This window comes from Abrus precatorius, unplaced genomic scaffold, assembly GCF_003935025.1.
Source record: "Abrus precatorius isolate BTA unplaced genomic scaffold, Abrus_2018 Scaffold7, whole genome shotgun sequence".
NCBI classification, from domain to species: Eukaryota; Viridiplantae; Streptophyta; class Magnoliopsida; order Fabales; family Fabaceae; genus Abrus; species Abrus precatorius.
The window spans coordinates 8,660,506-8,683,526 of record NW_020874417.1 but is presented as its reverse complement, the minus strand read 5'-3'; the positions used below and the strand labels follow the sequence as shown (position 1 = coordinate 8,683,526).

General features: G+C 31.3%; 2 protein-coding genes across 7 annotated transcripts; both read right to left on the bottom strand.

The window, feature by feature from the left end:
* Positions 1-742: 742 nt before the first annotated feature.
* Positions 743-1,264, bottom strand: LOC113873644. Its single transcript, XM_027511858.1, has 2 exons — positions 1,171-1,264; positions 743-891 (listed from the first exon to the last, which is right to left on the bottom strand). Exons 1-2 carry the CDS (start codon positions 1,262-1,264, stop codon positions 743-745), a joined length of 243 nt encoding a protein of 80 aa, XP_027367659.1.
* Positions 1,265-4,818: 3,554 nt separating this feature from the next.
* On the bottom strand, positions 4,819-21,379 carry LOC113872043. Of its 6 annotated transcripts, XM_027509236.1 has the most exons (20): positions 20,598-21,379; positions 20,114-20,188; positions 19,011-19,126; positions 17,232-17,346; positions 16,974-17,102; positions 12,713-12,760; positions 11,072-11,277; positions 10,767-10,963; positions 10,358-10,650; positions 9,996-10,145; positions 9,469-9,894; positions 9,275-9,324; positions 9,175-9,181; positions 7,524-7,596; positions 6,641-6,768; positions 6,119-6,319; positions 5,945-6,043; positions 5,692-5,811; positions 5,337-5,570; positions 4,819-5,064 (listed from the first exon to the last, which is right to left on the bottom strand). In XM_027509236.1, the coding sequence occupies exons 1-20, from the start codon at positions 20,745-20,747 to the stop codon at positions 4,957-4,959; spliced, it is 2,925 nt and encodes a 974-aa protein (XP_027365037.1). In that variant the 5' UTR covers positions 20,748-21,379; the 3' UTR covers positions 4,819-4,956. The 6 variants fall into 6 exon arrangements, with proteins under 6 accessions (XP_027365037.1, XP_027365035.1, XP_027365036.1 ...); XM_027509234.1 differs by having other exon boundaries at positions 9,175-9,324; XM_027509235.1 differs by having other exon boundaries at positions 9,175-9,324; positions 20,114-20,185.
* Positions 21,380-23,021: the final 1,642 nt, after the last annotated feature.

The window sequence follows — 23,021 nt, the reverse complement described above, 5'->3', positions numbered from 1 at the left end:
ACTCACCCAATTATAAAAATTTATATTTATTTAGTTTAAATGAATTAACCCAAACCTTAAAATTTTTAATTTGAATTCATATTCTTTAAAATGAAATCTATAAAGTAAAAAAAAATAAAAATAAAAATTTAAAGTTAAAGTTAATTATATTTTTAAAGTACTTTAATTCAAATTAACAATTGATATTTCCTCTCATTTTTTATTTTACTTTTTTTTAATTCAAACAAGTTAAATTTATATAATTTAAATCCATTTTTTGAACCTCTTAATCTCATGAAATAAATTGCTTATTGTTTTGGAAATACGTTGTTACATAGTGACATTTTCTTGGACAAGTTACGGCAGCTAAACTTATTTCACGTTTTGGTTCACACTATATTGCTAAAGCAGTTGTGTTATTTAAATCACTCAAAATTAATGTTGTCTATGATATATATTTTTTACTTATTTTTTTTAACATAAGCATTTCAATTATAAAGGGTATTCCTAGTTCACAGAACATTTTCCTCGGCAAAAAGACAAAGCATAAAATTTGAATATAGAAATAAAATGCATCATTTAATTCAGGATTGCAGTGTGACATTTTATTCAAACATAAGAAGAAAAAAATCACACATCAAACACATTTGACAGTGCATAATAAAACATCAAACATAACTAGCATTTATCAAGACATCTCCCACAACCAGGTGAACCAGCTAGATCAAAATCAATTATCAAGAAAAAAAGAAAGAAATGTTCTTCATGATTCAGAGCGAGACTTAATTATGAAATTTTGACGATTGATGGGATTCATAACCACTGGTGGACCAGCAGTTCGAGGCCATGACTGAAATTTTTTATCAGTCTCTTCCATCCAATCCTTATTTGATACTGTACCAGGGATAGTGCCTAAAGAAAGAAAGTACTCAAATTACCGATTGCATGTTCTTGAAATTAAATTGCAAGTGCTATATTATTATATTTATTTCAGTCTTTGATGTCATAAAATATATATTCTTTTAGTTTAGTTCTTTATGCTAAAAAAGAACAGTGAGGACTAAAGTAAAGATAATTTTAAAATTAAGGATTAAAGTTAAATTTTAATACAGACAATAATTAAAATGAATAACAGTTATAATTTCATATACCAAAACTGGTGATTTACAATTTCATGAGAGCATAACTTACCTCCAAATATCTTTTTGTCAGAAACTGTATGATCACAGACCCATGCAATTCCAAATGATGCTATTATAGCAGGTATGATGCACTTTGCTGACATTATCAAATTGCTCACTGCAAATATACACACACAATAATTCAGTAGATGAGAGACCTCCCTATCCAAAGGAGGGTACAAAAACTAAAAAATCAGCAACCAAGATCTTATGATCCTAATAACTGAACATTCATGGATGCTGAATATTTATGTTCCTATTCTCTCATGAATAAAAATATAAAGGAACCCAACATGTTTGACTTTGGAGTTAGTAATGGGACTAACTGAAGGAAACAATGACTGCAGGAAGTTGCTGCAGATCTGCCACTTCAATAGACCATTGTTATGTATTTGATACACTAATCCAAGCCATAATGAAAATGGTCAGAAATTGTAAACTATGAACTCCACTGACACATTCTTTTGTTGTACAAACCTTTCATTGATTTGAGGATCTATATAGGGATTAAGGAAATTAAAAGAAAAAAAAAAACAATGAATTCCTGGCCGTAAGCAGAGAAGTACCCAAATAAGGTCTTAGGATGTTCTTAATCACTAGAAGAACATTTTATACTTCTATCAATTCAGCATACAATAAATATAATCTATATACTGTATGTTATAAGTTTTACAAAGATAGGCCCTTTTCGTTTCTTTTTTCTTTTATATTCCTTAAATATCACTGGAAAAATTAATATCTTCTTACGATTAACCCTTTTTTCTCCTCTATTTCACTCTATATCAATTTTTTCTCCTAAATTTAATACTTATAACCTGAAGGATGCTCTTTAGAAGATTATAAAAGTTATGAAAACCAACAATTGAGATTGTAATTCATATGCATGTACTTATTTTCAATTCATATGCATGTGCACAGATGCATGTACTCACATCATACATTCACATACATCATAGAAAACTTTATATTAATGAAGGCTCACTCTTAACAAAGATTTAAAAAACAAAAAAAAGCTACATGGTACACTACTGATGGCAATTGGGTGAGAATGGTGATACCCTCTCCCATTCCTCCAAGTCTAACCGCATTAAGGACTCAGAAACAAAACTCACCCTCCCTCTTTTTTGTACAATCACATATTTTATTTTCTTCATATTAATAAATTATATATCAAATATGTTTTAGATCAAACAATATATAAAAATAAATGTTTAAGAACTTATAAGAAATTTAAAAACCGAATGATAGTGTAAGTATAAACCCAATCAAATCAGGTTTTTTTTTTTTCTATTAAACGTTTTGCCATATATAAGGTACGCACATTTAGAAAGCATTCATCGACATTCATGAGAAAAATTAAAACCAAACAGAAGTTGAAGAGAATGGAAATTGAATAAACACAATCAGAATCTCTATGGCTATTACCAGAAACGAGAGCAGCAGATCTCTACAGGGACTCAACGATAATTGCAAATACTTGGGAAGTGAAGAATGTTTCAAGAGGCTAAAAATTTTGATAGACAAATCCGCTTTATGTGCATTGGATCATTGACCCAGTAACGTGACAACCTACTTCCAATAAAAAGGGTAAAACTAAGTACGTAGACAAAACAAAATTACCCTTTTGATTATTATATATTAACAAAATAATCATTATTTTTATTTTTCTCCTTCATTTTCTCCTCCCCTCACTATTTGGCACCGAACACGAGTTTTTCTCCTTATTGTTTTCGTATTTCATGCATCAAAAATTGAGGGATTATGATATTTCAATTTCATGCAGCTAGGATTAATTAATGTAATTCAAGTTTGTTCATATACTTGTTTCTAGAGAGAGAGAGAGAGAGAGAGAGAGAGAGAGAAAGATTTACAATTATTGAGTTGGTTTCAAATACCACATAAACGAAAATGTTCTATCGAAATATCGCAATGGTTTATTTTATGATATTTCATTTTCACAAAGAATTAATTAATTCAATTCATGTTTATTTATATGCTTTTTTATTTGTGCTTCATTTTCTCTATTTCAAGCCATTAGTTGGAAATTACAAAAATAGAAACTTTTGAGTCTCATCTATTTTCCTTTTCATCTAAATAAATATTATATTTTAAGAGTTATACCTTAAAATTCAAAAACATATGAAAAGAAAAAATAGTTATTGATATATTTTCATATTTAGAGAAGACATCTTTTACAGCTTTGACGGATACTTATCTTCAGATATATTTCTATAAACGTGTTGAATATTTGTTGATGTTTCATCGACAGATATTAACCTGCAAAGCTTGCGCAGTCTTGAAAGCAATTTAGTTCATTTTTAAAGAGAATTTTTTTGGTACAAAATTTTTTGGAGGAAAGAATTATACCACGTTATAGGGCAGAAGACTGTAATTTTTTTAACATCACATAGACTTATTTTTATATTTATTTTTTAATTATTTTATTTTAACATTATTATCTAAAATTATTTTTTTAAAAGAAATATGTCTTTATATTTTGATCACTACTATTATTGTGTTTTAAATTAAATATTTATATTGGTTAATAATCAACCAATCTAATAAAAAGTGTGCTGATATTTTTAAAAATAACATAACCTTTTTAAAATAAGTTACTAAAATAATCAATGTAAAAAATATTTTATAAGTTGATTCAAACTAAACCAACTAAAAAAGACATACTTTGAAAATTTGTACAAAAATGATGAAGCAAAAAATATAAAAAATAGTAAAATATACTAAAAAGTTAGAAAATAATTGTCTAAATTTATAAAAAAAATTATATAATTTGTATAAATTCAAATTTTATACTAAAAGTTATATTGTTTCGAAGTTTACAACTATAAATGTAAGAAATAGAAAAACTTTTTAGATTAGTCACAAAATAAAAGTACTTTTTATATCAATTATTTGTAAATTGATATAGAAAATAATTTAAATATAAATTTTTACCTCAATTGTTTATGAAATCAATGTAAAAGTCATTCTTTATATTATTTCTTTCATAACTAATGTAAAATTAATTTAAAATATAACATTTCAGATGTATGCACAAAAAAAATAACATAAGTTAAAGACAATGAACACAAACTTTTACTTACATTATTAAGCTTCTATTAACATTTTTGACTATATAGGTGACGAACATGAACTCTTACTAGCATTCTCAAACTTTTATTAGCATTATTTTATATGTTATTAACGAACATGGACTCTTATCAAATACATCAATGATTTTATCTTATTTTATTATGTATTTTCTTTTTCATTAACTCATTGGTACACAACATTGACAAATATTACACACACATATATATATATATTTACAAACTCAACAAAAATTAAATTTTGAGTAATTATTGACAACATTGACGCAAACATTGCATATTTTTTATTTATAGACTCAACAAAAATTAAATATTGAGTAAATATTTACGAACATTGATAATGAACATTAACACTATTGATGACATTAACAAGACATCATTGAAAAATTCCTATGTTTATATTCAACATTCACCAACACATGCATTTTCTGTACATGTACATGGAAATAGCCATTAAATTATACTTAATAAGGATTCCACAGCATGAAGCTTTTCCTGCCATCACATAGATGAGAAGGAAAAAGAATAAATTGAATTTGAATATAAAAGCAACATTTTCAAATATATCTCAGGACTGAGCACTAGCAAGGTAACAGTGCTTGGAAGCCTTCCCCTAGTGACCAAGAGCTCACTTCAGTAAAAAAATTTTCACCATTTGCTAGAATATGTAATTCAGTACAATTTTGGTATCAGCAACCAGCAGCTTTTAGAAAGTGATCAAAGGGACTTGCTGCTGGCAGTTTGAACAAGTGAGGATGATTCTGAATGGTTGCACATAGCAATGGAACAGTGTTCTCCTGCATTTATATTATTTAATAATTTAATTAGTTGATGAACTAAAAATTAGTGTATGTGGATAATGAAGTCATAAAGCTGAAGGCATTTGCAAGGTAATAATGCCTTAGAGCAGGAAGCTGCGTGAGGTTAACTTCCACTCAACATCCCCATATTTTTAGTTAAAATAATTTAACCACCATGGTTTCAAATTGAAACGAATACAGCCACCAAATGTGAATGTACATCGATGAAATATGTAATATAAGCATGATTTCCAAAATCTAGGAATTACCTTTTGAAAACCCACATCCACATGGGAAGAGGTGTCCTTATTTCTCAAGTCATTGTCATGATTTTGTGAAGGGAAGTTCATCAAACATTCTTGCATTTGTTGGCTATTCATCAGTCTGGACATGTTCTGTTTTCCCATCACAAATACCTCACAGTTATGTGCCATATCCTTGTAAGACATATCATATGCAATTGATACTGAAATCCTCCCAGCTTCGATAGATGTGTCTGAAACCTACATTCATGAAGTGTGGCATCAATCTCCTCATTATTGATATGAGATAATTTAAAGAGCTTCAAACACAATTAAAATTAAAAGAGAAACAATTTATGAGTGCAAGAAATGGCAGACATACTACTAATTCCAAAAGTTGATCAGCACTCAAAAGTTTTGGGAACTCCATGGAATTTTGTTTTATTTGACTATCAAGTATATCGGAAATACTATCATCATCAGTTGAAACTACTGAAGCATCCTGTAAAATGCAAACTAATTACATCAGTCACCACTCACCACTGACAAGCATATAATCAAAGAAACAATATATGAATAATCATTTGCTTCCTACACAATCCATTAATTTGAAATTCACTTGACAATTGACATACCTTTTCTGGCATATCCATGGTCAATTGAGATCCAAGGGGACACATATCATCTGGAGAGAATTCTTTTAGCAGCTCTTCCCTTATTGAGGATAATTCAAGCTGCACAAAAGGCATCAGGTTTAATGTGTATAGAAATGCAATATTTTATCTTCTATTAACAAGTAGTAGCCTTACTTCTGATAAATTTACCAAGCTCTTGACAATTTCTGAAACAAAGAATTCCTGATCTTGGTGTTTAAAAGTCAGAATTTGTGAAAGTGTTTCTAAGGCTCTATCATCATCTTCTTTGGAACCGTAGGCAATGGTAAGATTGTCAGGAGAAAAGCTGACAGCTTGTAACTTGTGATCTTCAATCAAATGAAGGAAGGGGTCAACCTGTGTCCAGAATATGAAAACAATAAGGTGATATAAGATTATTTGCTTCTAGAATTCCCATAATGAATCAACAATCAGAGAAGCACAGAACTGCTTCTTTGCAAGCATAGTACTTTCATTTATGCACAATATTTGATTGCTTGAGACATTATAATGATCATATAAATATTTGATGTAGAAAAATGTCTTCCAATTAATTGAGGTTCTTAACAAAAGAGTTGTACATAATCATAGATCAGTTGAATATGATTTTGACACATAAAGAAGGGATTACAAAAAGGAGCAGGATGTGGAAAAGAAAAAACTGCAGAACCAACTTACCTTTCTCTCTGTAAGTACAGCCTTGGCACTATGGACTAGAGGGACAATGTTGTATGCTTTTGAAAAAAACAGAATCATTGAAGTTGCCAACATAAATAATGATCTACGACGTGATGGTGGCAATGGCCCTGCAGTAAAAATTAGTAATTAAGAGCTCAAAGGCTTGACATTTCCAATTCCATAGTTAGTCTGTACCTTCCTGATTTGATCAGTATTAAATCAATACCCTGAAGCAATGTAACACAAAACATAAATATACGGGAAGATACTCTTACAAGCTCTTCTCAAGTCTCAACCACAAAAGTTAAGTTAATAGAAAATGTCTGAATATCTTGGTATTTAATGCATACATTAGTGTTTAATTGAGGAGCTATTTTAGGAGTTGATTCGTACATAATTATGATTATTGTTGTTATAATTAGTGGTCTGACAAGAGACAGAATTCAGCAGTCTCTTCATTTTCAAGTATAACAATCATAGCTCAAATACCACAGTCTCTCAATTTGTGCTTAGGTACCAATAATTTAAAATTTTGGTTTCTAAATCCCTATATTTCAAAACAATATGATTTGGTTCTTGCTTTAGGGTCTGAAACCCAAGTGTACACATGATAGCAGGGATAAATTTCCTAGTGGTTTTGAAACTATTGGGGTTCAAAACCAAACTTCATGCAGGAACCAAAATCAAAATTGAGAAAAATTATAAGGACAAAATGTATTTAAACCAAAACCAAATAAGTATGGACAAGCATATAAAATTCTGGTTAAGTCATGCCTAACATTGGCAAATGGAAGTCTCAAGCATATAAAATTCTGTCAGTCCATATCAGGTCAGATATTCTTCTAAGGAGTATCAAATTCGTTTAATATGAAGGAAAGCTCACCTTCTTTTAAAGAAACATTCCGCAAAGAAAATGCAATCTGAAAACTATGGACCAGGACCTCATGAAAAGAATTCTGCAAGACAAAATAAATTTGTAAGAATATGTTAACACAAAAGATAGCCCACTCATTAAAAAGGAAAATCTAAGGAACAAAAATTATTGGCAAGTAAACCCACAAATTAGCCCCTCAAATAGTTAGCGTTGGACATATTAGTCTCTTACTTTTTAAACTTGTTCCGTTAATCCGTAAGGCAATTAGGTCCCCAACATTAATTGATGTGTGAAAAACATTAACTTTTGTTAAAATGTCATTAATTGACATGTATGATACCAACGTGACACTAAAATGATGTCATTACAATCTCAAAGATTAATCTAACTGATTTTCGTCTCTGTTGTCGCTATCATCTTTGATGTTCTCTTCCCTCCCTATCTACAACATTTCTAGCTGTCACAACCACCGAACTCACCACCATGTCCTTAGCTAACATCAAAACCCAGATTCACACCTCTTAGTGAGTCATCACTAACATCAAAACCCAAATCTATACATCCAAACCATGTCGCAACGCTTGTTATTACTGCTGGAGATTCTTCCTCATAGGGTTTGTTGTTGCAAGTTTTGGTTCCCCGGAGAAAGAGGGCTGCGGTGGGAACAACTCCACCTCCGTCGCTAGGCTGCTTCTTTGCTGCTGAATTGAGTTCGATGGCGGCGGCGAATGGTGGGTTGTGTGCAGAATAAGGAAGTATCCTTTACAATCATTACGATGATGAAGAATGAAGGTTACGATGGAGAGTTCATTGGTAGTGACAGTTGGGAAGGTCATGGGTGGGAAGGAAAGGGGAGGGCAAGTCAAAAATAGCAATAGCTACGATAATGAAAATCAGTCAAATTAGTTCATGAGATTGTAATGACATCGTTTTAGTGTCATGTTGGCATCACTCATGTCACATGACATGCCAATAATGTTAACATTTCTTACATGTCATTTAATGTTAGGGACATAACTGCTGGACAAACTGCGATATCAGGGATTAACAAAGCAATTTTAAAAAGTCCAGGATTAATATACTCGATGCTTACAATCTTAGGGACTGATTTGCAAGTTTACCCAATTATTGACATTATGAATTTTGACAACTATATAGCTTTAAATTTTTTCAATTTTAGCAGTATCATTATGATTCCTGGAAAATGCACATTAATATAATAAACTGGATGTTGATGACACATATTCACAAGGACAATATAGTTGCTAGGGAAGTATAAATATTTCTAGCAGCAGAAATGAGTCCATACGACAACTTCAAGGCAATATAGTATTAAAATTATTAATCAGGAAAAATTACATCGAAGCTGTACACAACATACAAACAATTGAGGGACAAAAGTTCCTGAAATCTTACTTCAATACCATAACCAATCTATAAACATATTGATCAAGTTTAATACTATAACAATAACAAAAAGGAGATGCTTCTGAATATTTGAACACTATAAGAATAAGCACCAATAATAATGTAACAATCTTGCAAGCATCATGTTGAAAAGAAATAACACAACAATATATAAAGAGAAGGGAACAAGTAAAATTATCTAAAGATCATAAAATTGGAAAAAACATGAATCATATGAGTGTTCAATTATTACCTTGCATCTAGAAAACAGAAGCACCAAGCTGTATGTATGAGCAATTGCTTCATAATTTGCAGGCATATTTTCACTAGAGATAGCCTGAGTCCAAACTGACAATAGCAAGAGGTTTATCTGATGGCTGCTGAGCCTGAGGGTCGTAGCCTCCTGTAATGTTAAACGTGATAAGATGCCAAACTTAAGCCCACGTAAAATGGTACACTAAGGTTAGAGTAAGGTATATATCATCCATATTACAACTGTAGGACCTTAGTCAGATCATTAGGGTATAATCATCATTGTAAGGCTCACCAAGTCCTTATTAGCATTGTCTGTCATTATTTCATCTACTGCAGTAAGTTGCAGGGTGCCACTGGCATTGTACACCTGACTATAGGTTGATTTCAATCTGTTCAGGATTCCACCTTCGCTGTGAGCTGGTACCACCTCTATAGCAGTGTTTTCTTTATTATGTTGACTTGGATTTTCACTTGAAAATTGTTTCTCCCATCTTAGCTTCTCAAATAAGGCAGCTGAAGAAGAGAAGACAGAGACTGCTCTTGAGAGTGTTCGTGGAACACCCAATGGTTGGAGGTGAGACAAAGACAAACATGGACGAGGAAAAACAGAGGTTGGCACAAGAACAACAGAAAAAATGCGGTGAGCTCCCACTCGAGTTTCGTGATCAGGATGGACCATAGTCAGGAGTAGTTGATGACACAATGCATCAGGGAATGCCTGAGAAAGGAAAGAATGATTTAAGCAGTAAATTTATCCATGAAACACAGTAGTAGTAAAAAATTGAGGAAAGAACTCAACCACAAAAATTCAATCCTTGCCTTGTTCTTATAAGATAAATTTGGTAAGGAAGCTACAATTTGTGCAGTTCGATAGACGGCAGAGACTGTGGTTCTTGATATTACAGTAATAGTTGAGATATTCTCTAACATCACTGCCATAACATCTAGAATTGGGTCTGCTTCACCTACCTGTCCATAATCAGCACCATAGTCGTATTCTATTCTGATATAACTAATAATAAATGACACCAGTGTAGCAAATAACTTATGCAAACCAATAATCTTTTAAAATTTGAACGATAACATAAAACCAATAAACTTTATCATACAAAGCATTTATGACACAATTATTCTGAAAGTTTATGTATAAGCTTGATTGAAGGCTGTGAAAAATATAATACCTTATTTGACAACTGTACAAGGCACCTATCAACCATTTCTCTGAAATTCTTATTCCAATTGATTATTTCAACTCCCAGATTTAAGTTATCAAGCGAATAGTGTATGCTTTTTCGCAAATGTCTCATCAGATCACTTACGGCACCAACTATTGCTACAGAAGGTTGGACCTTTGCATATTGAGCAAGTGAAATGACCACCTCAACAATGTCAAGCTGCGTGTTGGGTTGTTTAAGGACCAATTTATGATCTAGATGCTTGATTAATATTGACAGTAAAACATGTGTATTTTTTCCTGCAACAACCAAAATGAGGAAAAGTTAAAAGAGAAATCTGAAGAGAACAATTGGTTTAACAAAATATTATTTTGAAATGAAATAAATATAAAATCAAAAAAGAAAAATGGTATACCAGAATCATCCACTAAAAATAGCATATCTTTTAAAACAGAAAGGGCAAGACCATGGCTTATAGACCATAAACTTCCGTTGTCAAAGTATCTAAATAAAGATTCCATTACACGACGTATGGTAGTAGCCTCCTTGGCTAAGTTGGCCATATTATATAAGCAAACCCTGGACCAAAATGATGGGCTCTTTGCATCTTCACTGCAAGAATATAGGAAATATAGTTCATTGATAGATACTGAAACAAACCAAAAAATAGCAAAAAATCACTTCAAAGCTTTTCTGCAAAATAAATAATTTTTTAATTACATTGTCACATTTACTTCGCCTTTGTCATTAAAAATATTACTCCAAGATGGAGTTCGCTTTTCAACTTCTATAACAGGAGAGATGTGATCCTCTTTTTTAATCACTTCTTGGAGCCACATATTCTCAGGACCTTTCTCTTCCTCATGATTGAGGCTTTCTAAATTTCCGTTAGGACCTCTGTAATTTTCCAAGACAACAGAAACAATCTGTAAAGAAAAGGAGGGGGGAAAAGAAAAATTACTAAATAAGATATTTATTTTATTTAGCTGAATTAACAATGACAAAAAGTTATAAGTGATAGTACAAATACAAGGAAAATCCATCCACGCTAATTAATGTACCATGCACTGAACAAAACAGTACATAATAAATTTATATCTTATTTTTTCAAGTAATAAAAGAATATCAAAGTGAACATATCGAAATTGGGATAACCTTTCCCACAAAACATAATCCTAACTTTTTGAATCTCAAGAATGATGCACTTACTCGAGGGATATTACAAATTTTTACAGCAATTAAGCATATAAAACTCCATAGAGTGCAATAGAAGCTCAAAACTCCTTAGACTCATTTGTCCTCAATAGTTTCAGAAAAATCAAGGAACTTTCAATAGGATTATTGAAAGTAAAGTTCAAGCATTAAGCATATTTAATAGCATTTTACATACACATAAGCATGGTGCAAATCAGTTGATGCAACAAACGATAGAATATTTTTAAGAAAACAATTTCATGTTCCCCAAAGAAAAATGAAGGTCATTTTCAATTCTAAAGAGAAAGTATGATCCCTGAAATAATGTGGGGGTATCAAATCTCTAATAGAATAGCCTACCAAATGGAGAAACTGATGTAGGGTCAAAGGGAGTAAATCTTATAAGAGAGAAAATTATTGTAAGAATATTATAACAATGTACATTTAATATTTGAGGAAGTTTCTAGTTATAGTGCTTTGCCATTTGGTAGCGAGACTGTCTTAGGGTTTGTTGTGTAGTTATTACTTTTTGTTTTCTCTCAGTTGGCTTATTTTGGAAACTTCCTTAGCATAAACTAAAAGACCATACTTTGAGTATTTTATTCATTTAAGTTTAATTAGTATAATCTTTAAAAGAAAGTCCCCATGCACTAGTGCTTTATATGTGGTTCTTTCTTTACTTGCAAAATATAGGCCAGAAAAGTCCATGACCAAGTATAAGCACAATGCTCTTATTTTAGGCTTTCCCTTGCATTTTAAATATTAGAAGAAACAATCCTTGTCAATGAAAAACACAAACGTTTTGGGCTGGGGAAAATCTCAAAAGATGGTGTTGGAACTTCAATGTAGCATTTCCAATTCAAGGGATTATAAGAGTTAGTGTAGCCAGTGGCCCACATGGACAATGGCAGGAACAAATGTGGCTCTGCTTTTGCCCTTATCCTTAAATTCTCAGTTACCATTTTATTCTGTCACATTCCAATTCTAATGAGACTTATTACTGAAAATTAATTAAACCATAAAATTGTTAATTTCCAAGTGGCTGTGCAACCCAGTTAAATTTTAAATTCTCTCTAGTGGAAGAAAAAGCACAAAAACCACAGTCAGCATGTATGGAAAAAGTTATTCAAATAACCATAAGATTTGAAGAAGTATAAATCTACTTACATTATCAAACTCAACTGATATGTGAGAGTGTTCACCCATGTACCGAACCTGAAGAACAAGTTAAATCATTAATTCTAAAGGATGTGTATAAAAATCATATTTTCCCTTAAAAAGGGTGGAGAATTTACTAAATAAGAAGCAGAAAGTGAAAAAGAAGTAACTTAATTTCATTCTAACATGTTCGGAAGGTAACTTACAGGTAACCAACCTCAAAGCAAGAGAATGAAAAGAAAATAAAAGCATTACTGTCATATATTATGAAGATATGATCCAAGCTTTCCAATTGAAAGGTGTTTTGGCAAAATCAGCTCTTACAGCTAATTTTTAAGGACCTAAAAGTGGAAGGTTTTTATGGGCAAAGAAAATATTTTCCAATAAAACATTTCACTATAGTTGTTTAACATCAACTTTAAGAGCTGAAGATAACAAAACTGTCAAAAAAGGGCAAGAAATCTCAGTATAAAAGAAGAACTTCTACTCAAAAGAAAAGAATGTTGAAGTGACAACAAAAAATGGCATGGGTGGCAAAAAATGACTAAGAACTATGGCAGTTCCAAGACATTATTTTACGATTGAAGATAAGATGAGAATATAATCAAAGATTATTTGCAAATTTAATAGTTATGACTGATTGAACTGCCCCCACATATTATCTATGCAGACAGATCATCACACTAGCACATTATAAACATCATTAATTTGCACTGCACTTTTCCTTATACATTGGTTGACTTAAAACTAAAAATGGAAATTAAATCTAAGATGATTTTCAATTTGGATGGTTACAATAGATAGATGGAATTGCCCTATTGTAAAAAACCTGAAAAAAATACAAATAAGAGAGTCAAAATGATAGAAAACTGGATCAGAAAAATACCAAGTTGAATTGAAATGTAACTATACATTGATCCTAATTTGATATGAAAACAGTACCAACTTATATATGGATTACAGTCCACAGAAAATTGAACAGAAACTGACAAAAAACCATAGACATGGCCTAGACTCTTCAAGGGGCCTGTTTCTCCTTCCCTGTTAGAGTTACTGTAGAATCACTTGCAGTTAGTCTTTCAATTAGTTCTCTGATTTAAGACAGCTGTAACTGACTCAGTTACAGATTGTGCAGTACTCAATTAGCTGTCAGCTCCTAGTATATAATGATTGTAATTCTCATGAATCAATCAATATAATCATTCTACATTTTCTTTGTATCCAAATATCTTTACTTTCTCTCTCTCTCTACAACATGTTAACTACTGAAGTTTAACATGGTATCTAGAGCTTCGGTTCAATCCTAATCTATGGCAGCACAAACCAACCCTTTTTCTACCACCGATAATGGTGGTCCACACCAGTTTCTGCTACAATTCCAGTGACAACTCCAGTGACATTCCTTATGTGATTTCTCTATGAATTGATGAGAATAATTTTCTTCTGTTGAAGCTATAATCAAAGCGCATGGCCTACAAAATTTTGTGGTAAATCCACAAATTCCACCTCGATTTATCACCAAAGAAGATCAAAATCTTAGCAAAGTGAATGAGAGCTACTTGCAATGGGAGCAGCAAAATCAACTTAGTTTTCCTGGCTTCTCTCCTCTCTCAGAATCAATCCTCACTCGAGTAGTTGGCTGCACTCATTTATGCAGCTTTCGGACAAGATTCACAACTTCTTTCATTCTCAAACTCAAGCCGGCATGCCAATTCCACTCAGAACTTTTCAATAACAACAAAGGAACTCATTCAATCTCTGAGTACCTTCTACAAATCAAAACTATTAGTGATTGCATTGGAGATCTTGTTCTTACTCAAGATCAAATTGATGCTATACTAAATGATCTCCTTGATGATTCTGACATGCTTGTTACTACTGCTGTCACCAAATTAGAACCATATTTTTTTAATGAGCTTGAAGCTCTATGACTTGCTCATGAAACTCAACTTGCGAAGAATCATCAAGCTCTAAAGCATCAGACAAGTTCTAAGGCTTCCTCCTTTTAGTTCTCTTAGGTCATGGTTTCTCGTTTGTTGATTTCACAGTACATCAAGTCTTTTAAATGTGATGAATGTCAATTGGACAAAAATCATTATACAACTTTTTGCCTAATTATGATAAAAAATGGCAAACCTTTTGAACTTGTTCATTCTAATATTTGGGGACCTTTGCCTAGAGGTAAGCACAGATATTTCTAATCTTTAGATACTCCTTTGAATAATTGTGATTCTAATCATACAGACTTGCCTATTGCCTTGAGAAAAGAAAATAGATCTTGTGTCAGCTATTACAAATCCTATTTTGTGTCTACTAAACACTGGTGTAACACTAGAGTTTTATCCTAGCTATTGATTCTATCAAGGTCCCAAGATCAGTACAAGAAGCCTTGAAAAATGAGAAATGGGTTTAGGCCATGAATAAAGGGATGAGTACATTGAAGAGAAATGCACTTGGGAGGTTATTGAGAAGCATAAAGATAAGAAAGCTAGTAGGATGTAGATGGATATGCACTATAAAATATTGGTCTAATGGCTCACTAGACGAGTATAAGGAAAAATTGTCTGTTAAGGGATACACTCAAAAACATGGGATTGATTGTGAAGAAACATTTGCTCCAATGGTAAAAGTGAATATAGTCAAGATTATTCTAAAAACAATGGAAAAAAAATAGTTTGACAAAAAAAAATTACAAAGATACAGAGGAAGAGATGTATATAGAAATTCCATCCAAATGTGATTCCACTTATGGAAGAAATACGGTCCAGAGATTAAGACAGACCTTATATGGTCTTCAGTAGTATCCCCAAGCTTATTCTAGAAGGTTCACTCAAGCTATCATATACTTGGGTATAGGTTGAGTAAAAGTGACCATACTCTCTTCATAAAACATCCTCCAAAAGGAAAACTAATGTTTTAATTCAGCTATTTAGATGACATGATCATTGCAAGTTATGATAAAGTTGATAGACAGAATTTACAGGAAAAGTTAACAACTAAATTTGAAATAAAGGATTTGGTAGAGCTTATTTACCTAGGTCATACTAGACCAGACATAGCTTATACAATCAGTGTAAAGAGTCAATGCATGCATGATCTACAAGACAATAACAAACCATGAATAGAATTCTTTAGTATTTGAAGACAAGCCCAAGGAAAGGATTATTATTCAAAAAGAGGGGAAATTGTACATGGAGGTATACAAAGATGCAAAATAGTTTTCTTGTTTTCAGGAGATCTTTTGTTACTGTATGTCTTTCTGTGCTAACTTGGTTATATGGAATAATAAGGAAAATGTAGCTGCAAGGTCTAGTACAAAAGTAGAATTTTGTGCTATGATTTGACCGGTTTGTGAACTATTATAGATAAAAATCATACTTAATGATCTTAAGATTAAGTATGAAGCTCTTTTGTGACAATAAGTTTGCCATCAATATTTCATACAATTTAATCAACATGATGAAACAAAACACATTGAGATAATTTGGCATTAGTATCATAGTTACTACATATGTCCCATCATGGCTTCAGTTGGTATATATGTTGACTAAGGGACTTCCCATAGAGTGCCTTTCAAGATCTTACTTGCAAGCTGAGAATCATAGGTATCTATTGACCAACTTGAGGGAGAATATTGCAACACATAATATTTTTCTCCTTATTTGTATAGATCTAGTTTCCTTATTTCTTATAATATGTACAAATTTTTTTAGCCTAAAATTACTTGGATAGAATTTGTTTTCTAGACACACAAACACATATAGATATACAATACCCTATTGTTGTAAAATAAACAAAAGAGAAATCACTTTTTCTTATATTTCTAGTCATTCTTTCCATACTCACATAAATTAAATACTGGTGACATGACAGTATAGGCATTATTATCAGATCTACTTACATGAAAAAAATGCCTAAAGTTGCACCTGAGCTAAGCATAAGCTAATTAATGGGGTAACTTCTTCCGGGATTGATACAGGTAATTTTGCCCCCTCAGCATTGAATATATTACATATTAAAAATTCCTAGCCCATTACTATAGAGAAAAATGTTAGCAACACATTCTTTTAAACAAACTATATAATACATTCCTTGTGATTATTTAGTTTTCAAAAAGTGAAAGCAATTTCCATATAAATTGATCACTTTTTAAATATTACTTTGACTTTTTAAAAAATGGATCAATCACATTCCTTGTGTTCCATACAGTTCTGAAATGAAAGTGTTAATCTAGATGCTCAAAACAACAATGGCATCACAAAATAAATACCAGTGATGAAAGAGCTTGCAAACCAGCTGCCCGAATAGTTGTTTCTCTTTCATCGTCACCTATTTCTTGAGCTAATTGACAGAGTTTTGGGATAAAACCCTCTAAGTTGAACAGGTAAGTTGCATCAACCTGGAAAATTAGAAACTTTGAGTTTCAAATGTTGCTTCAGTCAACATTATGAAAAGAAAGGAATCACAGTTGCTGAAAATAAGTTTGAACTTATAGATATGTAAGTGAGGAAGCAACAGTGTAACTAACCTGATTATTTATAAAATCAAAAAGAGTATGACATCCTATAATTCTCATTTCACCCTGCCGTGTTTGATCCAGCAGAGTGTGAATAATAGTTAGCAAGCTACTCGCAAATAGTGGCCTATATCAATATTGAAAGAATAAATCCATCAAAGAGCTGCTTGTAACATTTAGCTATAACTGCCATAAAAAACAGTCTTATGCTTTTAGTCACCCAACAAAAATGAGAGGAAGAGTGAAAGGCACAAAGAAAGAGAGAGAACACCAGCAGTTTCACTTCAAAATTAGTAGTTTGTTGCATGTGGTTTGTAAGAAGAATAGGATACCAATAAATAAATATTAGTATAACTTCTGTGACATTGAGAAACAGTAGACAACAGAAGAATTAAGCCACGCATGATCCATTCAAAGTACATATAAGTGATTTTACATATGCTACAAACACAAGCTAATTATGCTTCCTTTGCCATTTTACCAGAGTTAAGTTGTTCAAGTCCGAGTCAATCAATATGCCCTCCCTGCTTCCACCCCCTGTTACTTTCTGTAGCACTCTTGAGTCTCCCATATCTTAAAAAAGATGATCACCTAGGCCCACTGAATTACTATGTAAAATGTCACATCTCTTTCCAGATATCTCCTGGTTCTCTTCCACTTTTCCCTTATTTATTTTGATGGAATAGGATGGAAAACAATGCAACAAATAACTAATACATTATTGATTTTATCTTCATTTTTCCTGGTTAATTACTTTCTTCTCACTTATTAAAAAAAGAAAAATCAAAGTGTAAATAAGGAAAACAACAATTCATGATGTAAAATTGTTGTTAATTTATTGTTGCACTTATCAATTATCAACTTGAGCTAACAATTAATTGAATCTGAAGATATGATTGCTAAATTGTTGCAGCTTATTCATACCAACAGCTTACACCAAATTGATACTAGGAAGAAACTTATGTTTGGGGTTTTTCCTTTCGTTAGATTGGGTGATTGTTTGCATTTGTAAATGAAGGTTCAGATATACTCTGGTTGTAGGTTATTTAAATCACAGATTCTTTACAAAGAAAATCTATAGATAAATACATAGCCAAGGGAGTATGAATCTTGAAAGAGAAAATATTCAACATGAAAAACTTTCACTTCCCTACACCAGAAGTCCTTTCCAATATGACAACTTCAGTAGATGAATCAAGCCTATCTAGAAGAATAATAAAAATACTATAACATTCTCATAATACAAATATGTCAAATTCAACACTACAATTATGATACCTCTAATAAGGTTACTCTTCCACAGTACCTGTTGATATTAAATTGATTACTGATATAGCAAAAGTACAAAAAGGAAATATTAACAGTGCACAGACTGAAAATGAAGATTCATAAGGTACTAAAATGTGAGTTGGAATGAATATCAAATTCAGGACCACTCAGATACCACTTGATTTTCTCCTCAAAACAGAACTTTCCAGTAAAACTGCAACAGATATTTTCTACGAGTCCACCTGTCACCCTGAAACTTTCTCTTCTAGCATGGATGGATGCATCTACCCCTTTTGGTTTAGAAGGCATTTACATTAGACAAGTTATGATTGGTTACTTGAAAGAAGAAAATCAGTTTTCCTTTGATGATATAGAGAGAGATAAAGCATGGGAGGAAAAGAGATCATATAACATGTGACTTTGAATAGACAAATGATTCAGGCATAATTAGTGCAAAATTCTTCAAAAGACACATATGGAGCCATGTATCTAAGAAAAAAGAGAGGAGAGATATGAACTCACATTTGTTCTTTACATGAAAACAGCAGTTTCCTGTAAATGCACATGACTATTTTTGTTGAATGGAAGTTCTCATTTCGCAGTTCCTTGTAGCACCTTCTCTCAAGGGAATTAGTTATCTGATTATGAGTTAGACAAACATATTGAGTATAGTAACAACCTTGAAGTATTCATAAAATTAAACTTTGCTTAATGAAATGAGCTGGAGAACTTTATTATGTACTTGCTGAAAAAAATATGAGAAATCAAAGAAGGATATAAAACCAAAAGAAAGGATATACACTGCATGTTCATGATTTTCCCAAATTTTTTTTCTCAAACATCATGTTATAAATAATCAAAATGTTTCTGATTTGATCTCTATGCTTCATATGTTCATCTATTTTATGTTATGTAGTTCTCCTAATGCATGAATATGGATCTTCAACCCTTCATCAAATTACAAATTCCGTTTGGAAGTTTAAATCTGACTCCAAGATTTTGGATTTTGGTTGACAAAAAATATTTAATTGGATGATACTAATGATATGCCACACAATGCTTTGTCTTCAAGTGTATTATTAATTACAGGGCGTGAGTTATGTCTAGAAATAGCATGCCTGGATCTGTCTACCTCATTCAATTTTCTTTTTTCTGTAACTATTCTAGCCTTCTGGGGGTTTCAAAAGCAGAAGGTTAAGGTGTTTTTGAGTGGATTATGCTCCTTTTGCAGGCAAGTGGCAAGTGGATCATTTGGCTAAGAAAAATTCTAGCTCTGACAGTAGTTGCTGCAAAGTGAGTGAACCTTCTTTGAGACAGGATAGCATCCCCGGCTTCAGTGTGGATTGAAACACATGATTTTTCATGGTGATTTCTATGTCAAGCACGCAGAGGTAATGTCTCTTTTAGGCTGATGTTTTCATCAGCTGTTAGAAGAATTCCATATCATTGCATTTTGTAATGTAAGAAAACAAAAATGATATTTAGAGAATAACATATTCATTTAGTAGAACTTCATACAAAACATCATACAAGAATCAACCTCTAATCCCAATTCACACAGTATGACACATCAACATTTCTTTGTGCTTTCGTTAAAAAAAAAAGAAAAAAAAAAGAAATTTTACCTTTGGTATGCGTAATGGGTTTCTGGCAGCATAATCACATAATTTTCCTATTTTCCTATCATTTGCCCCTTCCTCCTGTCATTAACTGAAAACAAAATCAATACGGGTGCTTTTTGTTGGACAAATAATGGCACAAATTGAACAAATAAGTCAATTAACGAGACAAATGTAGGTCATGTTTCGTTTTTAAATATTGAATCAGGCTGCATACAGAGGGAAGAAAACATTGCAAAGTAGCGGACACAAAAAGAAATTGCAACCTAGACTATGGAGTTTGAGAGTACTTACTATAAACTCGGTGACACCTACTTTGAAATACTACAAGCAATCATTAAACTAACTTGAATTATAATCACTACAGGTCCATCCCTTCATCCACCAACATCAAACATATATTGCTCTAGACAAGCAACTCCTATTCCACTAACAATGTGACATGATTAAAGACATCAATAAACATCAACAGAATACTAAAACAACAGACCTGGAGGTTACGAGGAAAAATGTCTGCAATGAGCTTCTTGTACCTCTTCACAGGTTGTCTTGACCTTGCCCTCAGGGAAGGGCAGAAGAAACAAAGGGTGCCACAAGCTGGCAGAACTTGGCGCGAAATTACACCAGAAACAGCACTCATTTTCAATTTCCAATATTAACCAATTAGAGAGAGGAGATTTAAAGGGAAAAAATAAGTTTTTCCAGATTTTTAAGTTGGATTGATCTTGTGCTTTCCTTCCCTTCTAAATCAAAGAGAAAAATTGGATTTTTCTCTTCAATAAGGGAAAGAAAGGCTCAAATCTCAACTGGGTAGCTCCCAAATTCAACCAACAACACCTGCAAATAGAAAATTTTCTGAAGGTATGAATCAAGCTACCTAATGAATCTGCCTAAAATATGGAAAATATAAACACTAAAGTTTAACATTTAATTTACAAAAAAAAAAAAATGATAAACATGTGAGTTTGATAATTGTGCATGGGTGGACAACAATTTTGTTAAATTTAAGGTGGGCAAAGAAAGTGCCTTGTACCACCAATGTATGGAAGAGGTGAGAGGTGGAAACCCCTTTAAGCCATGGAAGACATTTTATGGTACATTGTAACAATTTATATGATATGATGATAGTAAGATTATTTGTGCTTGGCCGTGTGAGAGAAATTGCAATTGTAATAACATATGAATATAAATTATGAAAGCTTAAAGGAGGAAGGAAGGGAAACATTGCACGCCTGGCGCCTGCAAATGATGCCTCAACGTTTTCCACACAATGCAACGGTTTATGGTGTTAGGTGGTCCCATTCATTAACCCTCCTTTATATTTATTATATATTTTTTAATTATGATCCATGGTGGGGTCGCTAGACTTAGACTAAAATCCAAAAGTGCATATTATAATCATATTATAGTTTTTGGCTTATATTTTAGAAGTTATTTGCTACATTTTAATCTAGAAATTATTGTATTTTAGAATATAGTAATTAAATGGAAAAATAATTATCGCATATTATTTAAATCTAAATAAACTGTTATTGTTGGATATTATTAAAAATATTAATTACTAGATTAATAAAATTCAATTTTGATAAAAAAAATTATTGAAGATATCATTTTACTAAGTTTGACACCTCGTTAGTGATTTCATTTGAGCCAAACATATATTTTTATAGCAGTATAATTTGTTAATATCAACTTTTAAGGCAAATATTAAACATAAAAATAGTTATTTTTTAATTAAAAAAGGTATTTATTAAGTTCAAAATGTAATAAAAATTTTATACACTAATCGCTTGTTCTTCTTTTTTTTTTTTTTTGATATTACACTAATCGCTTTTAAATACATAACATCAGCATTAAAAAATAATGTTAAGTTTTTCTCTTAGAATCAGTCATTTTAAAATAATTAAATTATTTGTTCATTGTAAAAAAAATCCAGGTATTCAATGTATCTATAACACTAAAATCGGTTTGATTTCTCATAAATAAAAATATAAAATAAAATCGTCATTTTATTTTAAAATAGTATTTATAAATTCACATCTTAAACTTACTTTTTTCCTATATAATATTTTCAATTAAAAACCTAACTTATTAATATGAGTGCATAATAAATAAATATGTTATTTCATGTAAAGGTTAATTTTAAACATATTAAAAGTACACAGTTTTAGTAAAATAATCATTTTTAAATATTAAAAACTAAACTAGTGATGTTTACGAAATCAATAAATTAACGAAATAAAGGTAGATTATATTATACAAAGACATGTCACATGGCAAATGGCAACAAACAAACCGGCCTTAGTTAGTTAGCATTGAATCTCCTCTTACTTTCTACAACTGAAACAATAATGAAAACGTTATATATATATATAAATTTACACTAATATAAATCTAAAATTCTTACATTTAATTTAACTTAACTTTTATATAATGGTTAATAATTATATTTAATTATAATTTTCTCATATATATATATAGTGGGAATAATAAAATAATCGGCTATTTGCTATCTTGCCTCTAATGTTTGATAGATTTAGATATTATTACTGTATTAGAAAGTTTACGACTAAAAATAACATATAAATCAATAATTGATATTGTTTATGAAAAATAGTTTATAATCTTTGTAAATGGGCACACTTAATTTTAATATTTCATTTAATATTATTTAAAAATTAAGATTTAAAATTTAGAGTTTAGGGTTTAACTTAACGAATTTCTCACCTAATCCAAAGACACTCATGCTTATAACAAAGGAGAATTGCATCATTTAAAATTATTATTATTATTTTATAAATATTTTTGTTTTTATTTTTATTAACTTTAGCGTTAAAGTTTTTTTTTATAAAAATATTCATTTTTCAGTCAATTAACTGTATGTATGATCATCTAAAAGATTTTAAACTCAATT

Coding starts and splice junctions, on each gene's coding strand:
- LOC113873644 (XM_027511858.1), bottom strand. CDS start 1,264: ATGTCAGCAAAGTGCATCATACCTGCTATAATAGCATCATTTGGAATT. Junction 892..1,170: donor TGACAAAAAGATATTTGGAG/GTAAGTTATGCT, acceptor TTCTTTCTTTAG/GCACTATCCCTGGTACAGTA.
- LOC113872043 (XM_027509234.1), bottom strand. CDS start 20,747: ATGAGTGCTGTTTCTGGTGTAATTTCGCGCCAAGTTCTGCCAGCTTGT. Junction 17,347..19,010: donor TTTTCATGTAAAGAACAAAT/GTGAGTTCATAT, acceptor ATATTGATATAG/GCCACTATTTGCGAGTAGCT. Junction 5,812..5,944: donor CCATGGATATGCCAGAAAAG/GTATGTCAATTG, acceptor TGCATTTTACAG/GATGCTTCAGTAGTTTCAAC.